The sequence below is a fragment of the Suricata suricatta genome, chromosome 2, assembly GCF_006229205.1.
Source record: "Suricata suricatta isolate VVHF042 chromosome 2, meerkat_22Aug2017_6uvM2_HiC, whole genome shotgun sequence".
Taxonomy (NCBI): Eukaryota; Metazoa; Chordata; class Mammalia; order Carnivora; family Herpestidae; genus Suricata; species Suricata suricatta.
The window spans coordinates 130,552,477-130,566,802 of NC_043701.1; the positions used below are offsets into that span (position 1 = coordinate 130,552,477).

Here is a 14,326-nt window from a genome sequence, read left to right on the forward strand (position 1 = left end):
TTGGCTGAGGCAGTAATTTGTTTAATACTTGTACTCCTCCCTTAATTATCCATTTAAATATTAGGCTCCTACCACTTAACCTTTAAAGATCCTCTATGCTTTTATTTTCCCAGGACTACCATCTTAAATTAAGTAATAAAAGTCATAAATGCAAGTTGCCCTTTGAAAGGCTAATTTTTCATATCTTTTATTTGGTTTATAAAATTCACATTGTGTTTTAAAACGTTGCAGAGTAAAAGAATTACCATCACAATTCCTTGGCACCACCATAGCATTACTGTACTGGCTAGACGAAGGAATGGTATGTGGAATTCATAGAGCTAAATAAGTACATTCTGAGGGCAAATCTTGACAAAGTGTAGACTCATAATACCAGTTAAGTTTTATAACAAAATCCAAAATTGTGTAAATAGCTAAGAGCCGAAACTAAATGGAGCAAGTTGGATTCCTGTCCTAAAGGTTTGCAAAGAAGCCCAAATCAATGGTGATAATGGGAGTTTTGAATAAAATTCAAAGGGGGACTGAAAAGGTTTATTTGTTGAGGAAACCAGCCTTAGAATTTAAGACCACATTCAAAAATTTGTTCTAATAAGCACAGTAATAAAAAACACATAGTACTTGAAATTTCATATTTGCTAATTTTTCTGCTATCGTAAAAATGTTAATTCATCCCCATCAATACAAAACCATTTAAGAATATAATTCATCTCGACAATATTTCTGTCAGCATTCAAGAAAGACCACCTAAAAATCTGTACAGTAGTTCTAACTGAAGACCTGGGTATGGAAAAAAAATTCGAGTAAAATACTGGTTTCAAACTTTGGCAATTTAGAAAATTGGTATTTTAAACCCAAGTGAAAAATATATTCTGAGGAAAGGATCCTGCAGAATAAGTAATTCCATTTTAGGTGGGAGGGGGTGCCCATGATTAATTCACTAAATAACAATGCTCAGGATTAGTAGAAAATTCCTATCTGACCTGTGTGAAGGTTCACAGACTTAAAGTGCATGGCTAAAATTAATACCTAAAGGGAGAGGGAAAAGGGGTGTCCTAAGTGGGGATGCTATTTAAAGGATTAATCATACAAGGGTAACTTTACATAGGTTGGGTATTCTACAAGCAGTATAATGGGACTAGTGTTTATTGAATCCTTCATGCTTGACATAGTTAATGTGTTCATGGCAGGGCTCAGATCAGATCATCTGCTCCAGATGCTGCCTTAGGTTCTCATTATATGAATGTATAACTCCAGTAGTGGATCACTACAATGTAATGCTTCCTAAAAGTTAATAGAATGGAAATACAATAAAAATAAAGTTCTATCAAAGGGAAAGTTTTAACTATTTTAGATTTCTCAGAGGAGAACCAATCCCTGTAATCCCTAATAATAAACCTTTTTTCTGGGGACAAATTGTTCTTTTTAAAGAGGTATGAGCCCTCCCTTAAATTAGCAGTGTTAGCAGGTATACCATATGGAAAGATGTGCAAGTAAATAACTTTTTTTGGTAAAAAGAAAGGTAAAGGTGAAGGATAATTTTAACTTCCTTTCAAAGGAAAAAACAGGTAAATTAATACCTCTTTAGCCCACTATATCTGAGAAGTACTAATAAATATATTAATGATTAGAGGGAGACCAAAAGGAAATTTCATAGGATAAAGTATTGGCCTTTTCTAATGCAAAATGGGAAAAGGCAGTAGGGCAGAAAGGACAAAGATATGGTTGAAATCTTAGCAAGCTAAGGAAAAGTCTGTTGAGTCAGGATATTAATACTTATAAAAAGCTCAATGTGTCTCTGATCTTTCTCCGCGAATTGTGAAGCTTTAAAGTGCATTAAGAAACCTGCAGGCACCGTCAAATACGAATTTGACAATCTGGAGAATTAATCTGCATCCCTACTTTAAAGAAGGCCTTTACAAAATAAGGCAAGTGCGTGTTTGTGTGTTATGTAATCTGGCCTTTTCAATGGCATTAAAAGTTACATGATGATTATATCAATTAGGAATTAAGCTAAAGTTATCTTAAAGCATGCCCTGTTGAAAGTTCTTGAGTAACAACGAGCTATTCTACAGCTTCTAATTCCCAGGAATATGTGGAAGATAAAACTGGTACCAGTAGTCTGAAAGCTGCTTAAAAAGGGCTGTCTAAACACAGCATATACATGTTCATATGTTAACCATCCACTGTAGGTACGCTCATACGTAAGCACTTAAGTTCTGGAGTTTTATGGCAAGTTAGATGAGCATCTCTGGATCAGCAGTGCATGGCAGGAATCACAAACCCGTACTGGCTTTGGTGAAGAAGGCAAAGGCAGTTCGTTGTCAGAGCAAGCATTACAGAAAATTTCCCCACAGTTTCTACAGTGGTGCTATTAAATGGAAAAATCAAAGAAAATGAATAAAATTAGAAGACACACTTGCACCAAAGCTTTGGGATTCACTTCGTATCTCCCTTACCTTTCTCTTGGAGAGTGAGAATTCCTTTTCACAAAGTTTACAATGTGTTGCTTCTTTGTCTTTCAACCAAACCAGTCCCTAGTAGGGAGAAATGTGCATATTAATACTCGAGGTGTTAACAATAAAAATTACATGTGAAAATATTTTCAACCAAGAACATCTTGTAGGAATATATAAATACTGAAATAGTTGGGAGGATAAACAAGTGTGGGATTTGCGTTAAAATAATCTGGAGAAGGGGCAGGGGTTAAATATAAATAAAACAAGATTGGTAATATATTGTTAAATATTAAAACTGGGCTAACTTTGTACAATTGTATGTGGGCATTTCCATGATAAAATATTTTTTTATTTTTTTATTTTTAAATTTTTTTAAATGTTTTATTTTTGATAAAGATAGAGCATGAGAGGGGGAGGGGCAGAGAGAGAAGGAGACACAGAACTGGAAGCAGGCTCCAGGCTCCCGAGCTAGCTGCACAGAGCCTGACGTGGGGCTCGAACCCACGAACATGAGATCTGACCTGAGCTGAAGCTGGAGACTCAACCAACTGAGCCACCCAGGCGCCCCGATAAAATCTTTTTTAAATCTATTGGTAGGAATTCACTTTAAGGAAGAAAACTCCTTAGATATTATCTAGTCCAACAAGATTTAAGGATACATTTTCACTATGAAATGCATGAGTTTGGGATTATATATACCATATACCACATATGTCCTTAAAATTTGAAAGAGAATTTGGAAATCACGTTTGAAATTTATTTTTTTTTCCTTTAATTTTTTTTAATGTTTTATTTTTGATACAGGGAGAGACAGAGCATGAGAGGGGGAGGGGCAGAGAGAGAAGGAGACACAGAACCGGAAGCAGGCTCCAGGCTCTGAGCTAGCTGTCAGCACAGAGCCCGATGTGGGGCTCAAACCCACGAACTGTGAGATCATGACCTGAGCTGAAGTTGGAGGCTTAACCGACTGAGCCACCCAGGCACCCCTGAAATAATAATTTTAGATACCGCCTTAGGTTTTACATGTCTATTAATTTCCCCTAAGTTATGTAATAAATTTAATAGCTACAGTGTAGATGAAAAGAAAATTATGTAAGTAGTCTTTAACAAGTGAGAGTTAACTTGACACCTGAAATTTCTAAATTGACCCATTCTTAACCCATCCAAGATCCTGGCTAAGAACATTTTTTTTCTCTGTTAGATGATGCTTCTGATGAATCTCACCATATGTTCCTTTTTAAAATAGCCTAGACTAAGGCACAATGCCAAAGAATTAAGCAAAGCTGACCTTTGAACTTGGGGGTTAGGGGTACCAAGCTCCACACAGGCAAAAAAGCCACATATAACGGGAGTCCTCTTAAGTTTAACTACAGTTAATAACCTACTGTTAACCAGATGCATTACCATTAATTGTTAACACATTTTGTATATGTATTACATGTATATATTATATATTATTTAAATTTTTTATTTATTCTTGAGACAGAAAGAGAGAGAGAGTGCGAGTTGGGGAGGAACCGAGAGAGAGGAAGACAGAATCCAAAGCAGGCTCCAGGCTCTGAGCTGTCAGCAAAGAGCCCAATGCAGGGCTCAAACTCATGAACTGTGAGATCATGACCTGAGCCGAAGTCAGACACTTAAATGACTGAGCCACCCAGGCGCCCCTATTATATATTCTTAAAGTGTGCTAGAGAAGAAAAAACAACCTGGATAGCTCCTATCAGACAAATACCAGTAAAGAATCAAATGGCTGAATTGTACTTTTTTTTTTTTTAAAGCAAGATGAGAACTTAAAAATAATCCAGTACAGGCCACCTAGGTGGCTCAGTTGGTTAAGCATTCAACTTCAGCTAAGGTCATGAGCTCATGGTTTATGAGTCTGAACCTCACATTGGGCTGACAGCCTGGAGCCTGCTTTGGATTCTCTTTCTCTGCCCCTTCCCTGCTCGCACTCTCAAAAATAAAAAATAAAAACATTTAAGTTAATAATCCGATGCAGCTTGATGAATGCCATTAAAAAGGAAAGTGACTTCCCAAATGTCCAAAAGCCACCTAGTTGAAGCAGCTTTGTTTCCTGCCAAGCTATTCCTTAAGGGATGGTGAGCCTGATGTGAAACAGGTTTCCAAGCAGCATTAGGTTCAGAATCTTTCTAACATCAGAGCTTGGCCTTCCAAATTTAATCTGACTGAATTTACCCTTCCTGTCTCCCAAATAGAAAGGCTGTACACTGCAGGGCAAGCCCTGTGCATCAGCTGGAAGGGACCTGAGACTAGCACCTCCATTCCATTTGACAGATGTGAAAACTTGTCCAGAGAGCTGAAGTTGCTTCCTCAAGGAAACAGCAGTTTTCAAGCAGAGCCAAAACTAGAAGCTATTACTCTGTAAACATGGCCATTATTCTTGGCCCGATTCCAAAATGTCAGCCCCCCAACTTACACACCCAAGACAGGACAGGAGAGGACCCTTCCCTCAAGAAACTCAATTGCCCCAGAGAAAAGTCCTGTAGACATTAACAAAATTTGGAGAGGGTGGCCAAAAGTTTGCTAGTTAACAGATTGTCTCTGGTGACACCTACCAGCCTGTAACAACCCACACTCACCCACCCAACCAATACACGCAGGACTTACATGACTTCTTGTGCCTTTATTGAAATGGGAGTGTTTTCTACATTTAAGGAATAACAGGTAGGAAGTACTTCAGCCAAAGCAACAAACAAACAAATGGAATTCAGAAGAAAGAATGGCAGTAGCAGAAGAAAACTTTAAGGAAACTATAATGAATATCCTCAGAGAAAAAATGCAGGATGCTAATATTAAAAGGAAAAATGAGTAAATAGGGCCTGCTGAGTATTAAAAATACAGTAGCAGAGATAAATATTCTCACAGAAAGTTGCACCAGAATCTAACGAAACCTTTTAGTTTTAACTTCCAGTTTATAGGCAAAGATAGGACAGAGGAACAAGTTTTCTACTCTGAAACAGCAGATAAAATCCAGAAGGTAAACTATAGGACAGCCCTCCCAGACCCAGTCAACTGGTCAACAGCAAGGACAAAAAAATTAAGTCACACATAAATAAATCCATTTCCATATATATATATAAATAAAACTCTAGATAATATTTTGTAAAGATAGACATGAATGATAAGACTATAAAGAAAAACAACAGTTATTAACACAAAACAGAGTTATTACTATAAAGAGGAGAAAATAATCCCCCTATAAGCTAAGTCATGGAGTATGCCATTGTTTTTAAGTTATATATATATATATATATGAATATAGTTGGGCAGACACCCGTATCCATCCAAAAAATGTGAGAGCAAAACAAAAGGCATCTATGCAGATGCACAAATTCTTAAAACCTTGGTCTTCAACATTTTCCAGGAAGCTACCAAAGGATGCACTGCCCCCAAACAAAGGAGTAAACCAAGAAAGAAGTTAAGGGATTCAGGTAATAGGAGCTCTAACATATGAGAAAGATAAAAGGAATTCTGAGAATGGAAGGAAAGGAAAATGTCAAGACAGGGGTTACCAGACCAGATTGGAGCAGGAGAGCAACGAAATCCAAGATGGATGAGTTTAAGGAAAAAAGAATCAAACAATTACCTGATTCATTTTACCATGAGAAAAACTTTGATCAAGCATGTTATAGAGGTGTTTGAAGGTATGAGAAAAGTCCGATGTTTGAATACAACAAAACTTTTAAGGCAATTATTAACTCCAGAGGAAAAAGTAGTAGTTCAAGAAAGTAAATACAGTCACAACATACCACATAGCCCAACAAAGAACAATATTTAAATAGCCACAATAAAGTATATCCAGTAAATGAATTCTACAAAAATGTTTACTTAATTATATTGGGAGGACAATGAAGAGCAAACAGACCAGGTAAGAGTGAGCAAAACTCATCTACCATGTGAACCAGGCACTAGACAGGTCTAAACGAGGGGCGCCTGGGAGGCTCAGTTGGTTAAGCATCGGCCTCTTGGTTTCTGCTCAGGTCACAATCTCATGTTCGTTTTAAAGCTCTGCTTCAGGCTCTGTGCTGACAGCATGAAGCCTGCTAGGGTTCGTTCTCTCTCTTTCTCTATGAAATTAATAAAAAATAAAAAAACGTAGGTCTAAAATAGGTCTTAAATAAATGAGTGAATTATATTGCATAAATTTAGAAATATGGGGATAAGTGGCAGAAGAAACAACCAAGAGAATTAAAAGCAGCTCCCTTTAGATGGCAGAAGCCAGGGTGGGCAGGAGATAAGGGGTGAAGAACAAGAGACTGCTACCATGTTTCTTTAAGTCTTCCTAGCACTAACTGACCTTTTAAATTCCTTTCATGTAACAGTTTCATGTTTTTTTGGTAAAAGACAAAATGGAGGCACATGGCTGGCTCAGTCAGAAGAACATGAAACTTGATCTTGGGGTTGTGACTTCAGGCTCCACACCGGGTGTAGAGATTTCTTAATTTATTTTTAAGTTTATTATTTTATTTTGAGAGAGCAAGAGACAAAGAGAAAGCACAAGCGAGGGAGGGACAGAGGGAGAGAGAGAATCCCAAGCAGGCTCCATGCTTTCAGCACAGAACCCAATGCGGGGCTCAAATTCACGAACTCTGAGATCTGAACCTGAGCTGAAATCTTGAGTCAGACACTTAAATCAACTGAGACACCCAGGCGCCCCCAAAATAAGTAACTTTTTAAAAATAGGAAGCTGAGGGGCGCCTGGGTGGCTCAGTCAATTGAGTCTCCGACTTCGGCTTAGTTCATGATCTCACAGTTCGTGGGTTCGAGCCTCGCGTTGGGCTCTGCGCTGACGGCTCGGCGTCTGTAGTCTGCTTTGGATTTTGTGTCTCCCTCTCTCTACCTCTCCCTTGTTCACACTCTGTCTCTGTCTCAAAAATAAAAAAACATAAAAAAAATTTTTTTTAAATAAATAAAATGGGAAGCTGTGGTAGGAGGCAATCTCACTGAAGTACAGAGAGACTATTTTCTCCTGTGTTGTAGAAAGGATTCCTGTATCCAGACACATTCAAAACCGTATACAGATAGAGTGTACTGATCACTTTTCACACATATTAACCTCAATATTAAAAGCAACCCTGTGCAAAATCATAAGGCCATTTCACAAGCCATTTCAGAAAAGAAAACAGACTCCATGAAGGTATTACCTGTTGAAGGTCAAAACCTGATAAGTAACAGGCTAGGGACTCAAGGACTCAAATCAAAGACCATTTCAGTCCATCATGCCATGCTTCATAGGAGATAGATCAAATGATTTCCAAGGTCATTTCCAACCTGATTATTGACTCTAGAGGAGTAACAGGGAGGAGCCAGATCCCCATCATCCCAGCTCCCCGTTCGGTGCCTCTGCCTCTGTGCATTGTGGGATTCAGAAACAAGATCTTAGATCCATACAGGGCTTTTTTGTAACTTCTGTTGAAGACTTTCACATATATCTATACTTCCCTTCTTGAGGAAAACGCTTTCTACTCACCTGCAATGCTTTGTTGGCTTCTTTTATATCTTCTATTTTAAGTTTTGATCTATAAAGATTATAAAGTAGATCCATATTTCAGTAAATACATTAAACATAGAACATCTAGCAATTCATTATTAAGGTACCAGGTTTTCATAGAATACACAGTTGTATATACATGATTCTGATGGTCATCCTTGACTAGAATTATGTTTTCTATTTTCCTACATTTTCAAAGTTTCCTAAAGCAAAAATGTCCTTTTTATATTTAAAAATTGCTTTCTTTAGCAAAAGAATATTGGCATTTTCATGTGGTTATGACAATATTAATAAAACTGTCATTTATTATAGGCTTCTGTGTGCCAGACACCTTGCTATAAACTTTGCATGCATATGCTCATTTATTCTTTAAAAAAAAAACCCATTTTAAAGATCAATTAAAACACAACAACAATAAAGATCAATAAGGTGAAACCTGATGAGGTTTCGCCCTTGTAACAGGTCACAGAGGTAGTAACCGTGGAAGCCAGGATTCAAACCTTGTCTTTATGACCCTGGAGCCTACATGCTAACCACTGTGCACATGGTTTCTCCACCAGGTGCAAAAACAAAGAGTAGAAATATTAAGGAAAATAAACCTGTGACACTTTTCATCTTTTGAAAACACACATTAATGAGCATGCAGATTACAGGCAGCAGTACTTCTCTGTGATCCCAACACTCAGAGACGATAATCTACATGTTGAAGAGATGAGTATATATATATGTTTTAAATGGAACCATCAGTTATATTGTTTTCCATACACTGCTCTCTTGAGGTAATAATTTTTCCTGAAAGACTGAGCGCTATTGACTTGTTACTAAGTGTCTGCCATATCATTATCTTAAGTGGTTACATGGTAAACAATGAAAAATATAAAATAGTTTATATAATTATCTACTGCTGAATTTTCAACTTGTTTCAAATTCTTCACCACAAAAATAATTCATTAAAATTGGAATGATCAAAATATTTGCATTCTTTTTCTCAGGATAGCAACTTAGAAATGAAATTACTGGATCAAAAGGTCCATAAACTAACATCTCTGTTCCTGAGGCAGAACATTAGGAACTTGCTTCCTACTACAAATGCTTTGTTCAAGACATAAAAACAGCGGTGCCTGGGTGGCTTAGTCGGTGAAGAGTCTGACTTCAGCTCAGGTCATGATCTCACAGTCTGTGGGTTCAAGCCCCATGTCTGGCTTTGTGCCTGGAGCCTGCTTCGGATTTGGTGTCTGCCTCTCTCCCTGCCCCTCCCCACTTGCACTCTCTCTCTCAAAATTAAATAAACATTAAAAAATTTTTTAAAAGACATGAAAACAAAATGTTAGTTTTGTATCCAGTTCATACTTTTTACAGTGGGAATAAAGTAAAATTACACAGCTTAAAAATACAAACACAACACTAAAATTTTCTTGGCTGAATTCACACCTACAAAATGTGCCTGAAGAAAATTAATGCTGGTGGGAATCATAGCCAAAACAGCAACTGTGCCACACAGAAAAATTAAATATGGAATGAAAGTAGTTTCATGACTACTATTACGCACTGCATAAATCATTATGAAAGATTTACTGGCATTGATATATTTCTAAGATGCCTTCACTCACAAATACGGACTCTATAAAGAGAAAGACACTGTAAAGACTGTCCCCCTGTTATGAACTGCCAAACTATCCTAAAGAAAGGAGTATCAGTTACCATTCCAATAAATGCAGGCCTGTCCTGGACAGGGAGGAAACAGGGGTCTAGATTATACATTTTAATTAGCTGTTATTTAGGAACATATATTTTAAGTGTGTGAAAATATTTGACCATGGGATGAAGAGAGCACAGAAAAGGGCCAAAATCCTATCGGAGACTGTAACAGACGTGACACAATTGATTATGACACGATTACGACACAGGAAAACATCCATAAATTCCACAAGCCACTGATAATCCTGAAACCTCTGCTGGTGAGGAAGGAAAACAAATCTGTAAGTTTGTTTAGAGGGAAAGAATTTCATTTACAGAATACTGCATTTGGAAGAATCCTGGAAATTTTTTTAAACTAAAAATTCTTGTTGAAATATAGGCCTTGGTGAGATTAAAGGGGAAAGTTGGGTATTACCCTTTATGTATTTTAAACTCAGTCATTAAAACACAGATATATTAATTTACATTCTCCTCCTTGCGTATTCCATCCTAGTATTTTATGCTCCACATCTTCTTCAAATATGTTCTCATTTTAACCCTCAAAAAAAGTCTATCTACAATTATAATTCATTAAGAATAACATTTAAAACCTTTCACAATCTATCAAAATAATTTTTTTCAATGTTTTATTTTTTTATTTTTGAGAGACAGACATAGCGTACGCAGGGGAGGGGCAGAAAGAGAGGGAGACACAGAATCCTAAGCAGGCTCCAGGCTCTGAGCTGTCAGCACAGAACCCGATGCGGGGCTAGAACCCACGAACCTCAAACCCACAAATGGTGAGATCATGACCCAAGCCAAGTCAGACGCTCAACCAACTGAGCCACCCAGGCGCCTCCAAAAGTTATTTTTAAGAATCCTTCAACAGTAAACCAGTAAGAGTAAATATTTCATTAGTGAAAATATTTTTCTAGTTAAAATTAATCATTTACATTTAAAACCAGAGGTTCAAAAAGTGAGAGTAATTTTCCCATCCAACTTCATCTGACAAGAAAACGGATACTCCAGTTGTGATAAGGAAAGGCACAGTGCTAGCTGCTTTCACATATTTACTCTTAGTTAATTAGAAAAAGAACCCTGAGGGGATTTTACAGCTCTCCAATGTACAAATGTAGAAGTGAGCTTTAAGGAGCTAAATAACCCTAAGCCACAAACTGGTAAATGGTAGAGGAATACTTACTCCTGTCAATAAATACTAATGAATACTAATTTTAGTATTCATTACTTGAATACTTTAGTATTCATAACTTGAAAATGAAGTCTGGAATGGTAAGTTTAAAAACGTTCTTTCCAGGGGCGCCTGGGTGGCTCAGTCGGGCAAGTGTCCAACTCTTGGTTTTGGCTTAGATCATGATCTCCTGGTTTCATGAGCTTGAACCCCGTGTCAGGCTCTGCGATGGCAGCACAGAGCTTGCTTGGGATTCGCTCTCTGCCCCTCCCCCACTCGCACTGTCTCTCAAATAAATAAATAAAAATAAAAACTATTTTTCCTGAAAAATAACTTTTCCCTTTTAACAAAATTAAATTTGGTTCCTATTATTCCAAATGACCTTTCTCCTCCCACTCCCCATTTTAAATAATACCCGAATGGTTTATATAAAGCCTAAAGGCTTCTGGTGAAATAGAAGCAAAGATTAGGAAGTACCTCAGTCCCTCCTCATCAACAAATTTTTTTAACAAACACTCATCACCCATGTATCTTAGGGAGGAATCAGTTTTTACATAATTTCAATCCGATAGCTTATAATCACAGGAGTAGGGGGATGAAGAGAAGGAGTAAGTGTTTTGTAGATAAATGGCCTGGTCTGGGGAAACTCACAGGGCCACCGTCCCCCATCCAGCCCTGATAAGTTATTCTCACCACTCAGAGGACAACTGAGAAAGAGAAAATAAGTTCTGACTAAAAACTGGCCCTACCCATGTCTTAAGAACTATGACATGGTTTCTGTTTCTTATGGTCCCAGAAACAGTAAAGGAAAACTAATCCGTGCCATAAAAATTCAAAGATTAACAAGAAAAAAACACATCATAAATGAAGTAAAAGGACAAAAGACAAACTGGTAAAAAAAAAAAAAAAAGATGTACACTGTGTACAATTTTTTAAATCCCATAAGAAAAAGATGAGCAATCCAACCAAAAAATGCAAGCTATGACTAGGCAGTAAACTACAAATACAAATGGAATACAAATGCATACAGATGCTCAGGGGCACCTGGCTAGTTCAGTCAGTGGAGAACGTATGTGACTCTTGATCTCAGAGTCGTGGGTTCAAGTCCCATGTTGGGGATAGAGATTACTTAAACAGATAAATAAAGAGGTTCAACCTTGCTTGTGGTTAAAGAAACACAAATCAAAACAATAAGATTTTCAATTGTCAGACTGGTAAACAGGCATTCTCTCCTCCCTGGACTAGGTCTCATATCAGATGGCAGATGATTTGGCATGACCAGAATTTTCTAAAGCACATTTTTTCTGGTCCAGCAATCACCTTTGGAAATTATTCTTCAGATATCCTCATTAAAGTGTAAAATATAACAAGATATCAACATACACAGACAAGGATGTTCACAGCAGTATCATCTATCAAAGAAAAAATTAGAAACAGTTTCAACTCTAGCACATCCATCCGATGGAATATCTTTATGTACTGATATAGAAAAACCTCTTAATATATTCTTAACTAAAAAAAAAAAAAGAAAAAGAAAGAAACCCATAAACTTCAGAATATGCATACGGTAGTTACACAGGGGTTAGGCATGCAGTCTGTACACACAAAAAATACTTAGTCAAAATAACCCTTGAAAATTCCTTAAATAGCTCATAAAGTTCAGTATAGATGATTAGTATATCCAACTTTGAGCAGTAATTTTCATGCAAACTAAAATTTGAGAAACGGTAAGCCAGACTAAAGGAAAAAGAGGGAAAAAGTAAATTCAGGGGCACCTGGCTGGCTCAGTCAGTAGGACACATGACTCTGGATCTCAGGGTTATAGGTTCAAACCCCACATTGGGTGCAGAGATTACTTAAAAAATAAAACCTTCCAAAAAAAGTGAATTCAGCTTTCTGAACATTCAAATGATCATGTGTTTATTTTTTTTAAATGTTTTATTTATTTTTGATACAGAGAGAGACAGAGCATGAGAGGGGGAAGGGCAGAGAGGAGACACAGAACTGAAGCAGGCTCCAGGCTCTGAACTAGCTGTCAGCACAGAGCCTGACGCGAGGCTCGAACCCACGGTGAGATCTGATCTGAGCTGAAGCCAGAGACTTAACAACTGAGCCACCCAGGCGCCCCAAATGATCATGTGTTTAAAACAACTCTACAGTCTTTAGCACTGCATGGGAGATGGGTGAAAAGTTATTCCCATCTTACTATTCTAATCTGTTTTGGTTTTTTGTGGGTTTTTTTTTTTTGAGAGAGAGAGAAGGAGACGGAGAGCAGGAGGGGGAGAGAGAGAGCAGAGTGAGCAAGGGGCAGAAAGAGAGGGAGCGAAAGAGAGAGGCAGGGCTCACCCGAAGCAGGGTTTGTGCTCACAAACCGTGAGATCATGACCTGAGCTGAAGTCCAATGCTTAACCACCCAGGCACCCCTATTCTAATCTGTTTTAATATTAAACTTTTATGATCTTAATAAATGTAATTTTTGTTGTGGGGATTGTACATTGCTTAGTCCTTGGCACTTGGAATAGTGTCTGGCACATAATACAAGCTTAGTATTTGTCAAATGAATATATGGGAAATAAGGTAATAAACACTTCGCACAGCATCTGGGTCAAAGTGCTCACTAGATGGATGCCAGATTAGTTGAAATCGTGCTTATCAGAGTCACAATGCAAATTGTTCTTTGAACTGATAGAAACAAAAATAGTTTTATCTTTTTTTTTTTAAGTCAACCTGACCCCCCAACATAAGTTCAAACTCATGACCTCAAGATCAAGAGTCTCATGCTCCAACAACTGAACCAGCCAGGTGCCCCAACAGCTTTATCTTTTTGAAAACTGGTATTTTCTTTAGTGGTTTTAGTAAACTACTCTTTCCTGTGGCACCAGAAAGTGATTTCAAGACTTCTTAATGAAATCTCATCTTTAGCAATGAAGTTTCCATTCTAGTTATGATTTCTATTGAGTTTAATTTTTACAAATGATATATATGTAACAATCATATCCACATGAATGACAAGATGCTCAGGCACAGTTTTGTTCTAAGGTTCACTAACTAGGGATTGATACTTGGGGGAGGGAGGAAATTGGGGTTTTTGTATCTCTCTGTGCTATCTGAATTTCTAACCATATAAAACATCAAAGGGATTTATACAGGTGATAAGATTATGGGCACTGTAGCTTTCTTACTCTTACTTTTCTGTTAAAAAAGGTGATGCTTTTTTTTTTTTTTACATGGCAGTGATGCGTTAGATGCTAAATTAAACCTTTTAGAGCGTAACTCAGATACTTGGCAATGTGTTCTACCAGGGCACAAAGACAAAGCTGCTAACCCAAAACACAGACCACACGGAACAAGGAGGAAGGTATGAGAAAGACATAACTGCATTTCTCCTTCTTGTCTTTCTAGGAAGCCAGTAACACTTCACTGCAACAGAACCAACCTCACTGTATGAAGTTAGGTCCCAACTTGAGCATAAAACACTCTCCACTCCTCACA

The 14,326-nt window shown here is 37.5% G+C and overlaps 1 protein-coding gene across 2 annotated transcripts in view; it reads right to left on the reverse strand.

Annotated features, from left to right (window-relative positions):
* Positions 1–149: 149 nt before the first annotated feature.
* The window catches only part of RUFY2 (RUN and FYVE domain containing 2), a 50,099-nt gene continuing 35,922 nt past the window's right edge, over positions 150–14,326 (reverse strand). For both annotated transcript variants that reach the window (XM_029931772.1, XM_029931770.1), the window contains exons 16-18: positions 7,948–7,996; positions 2,457–2,534; positions 150–2,368 (exon numbers count right to left, since the gene is read on the reverse strand). In XM_029931772.1, coding sequence (XP_029787632.1) covers positions 2,225–2,368; positions 2,457–2,534; positions 7,948–7,996 — 271 coding nt within the window. In that variant the 3' untranslated portion in view covers positions 150–2,224. The remainder of the gene's footprint in view (positions 2,369–2,456; positions 2,535–7,947; positions 7,997–14,326) is intronic.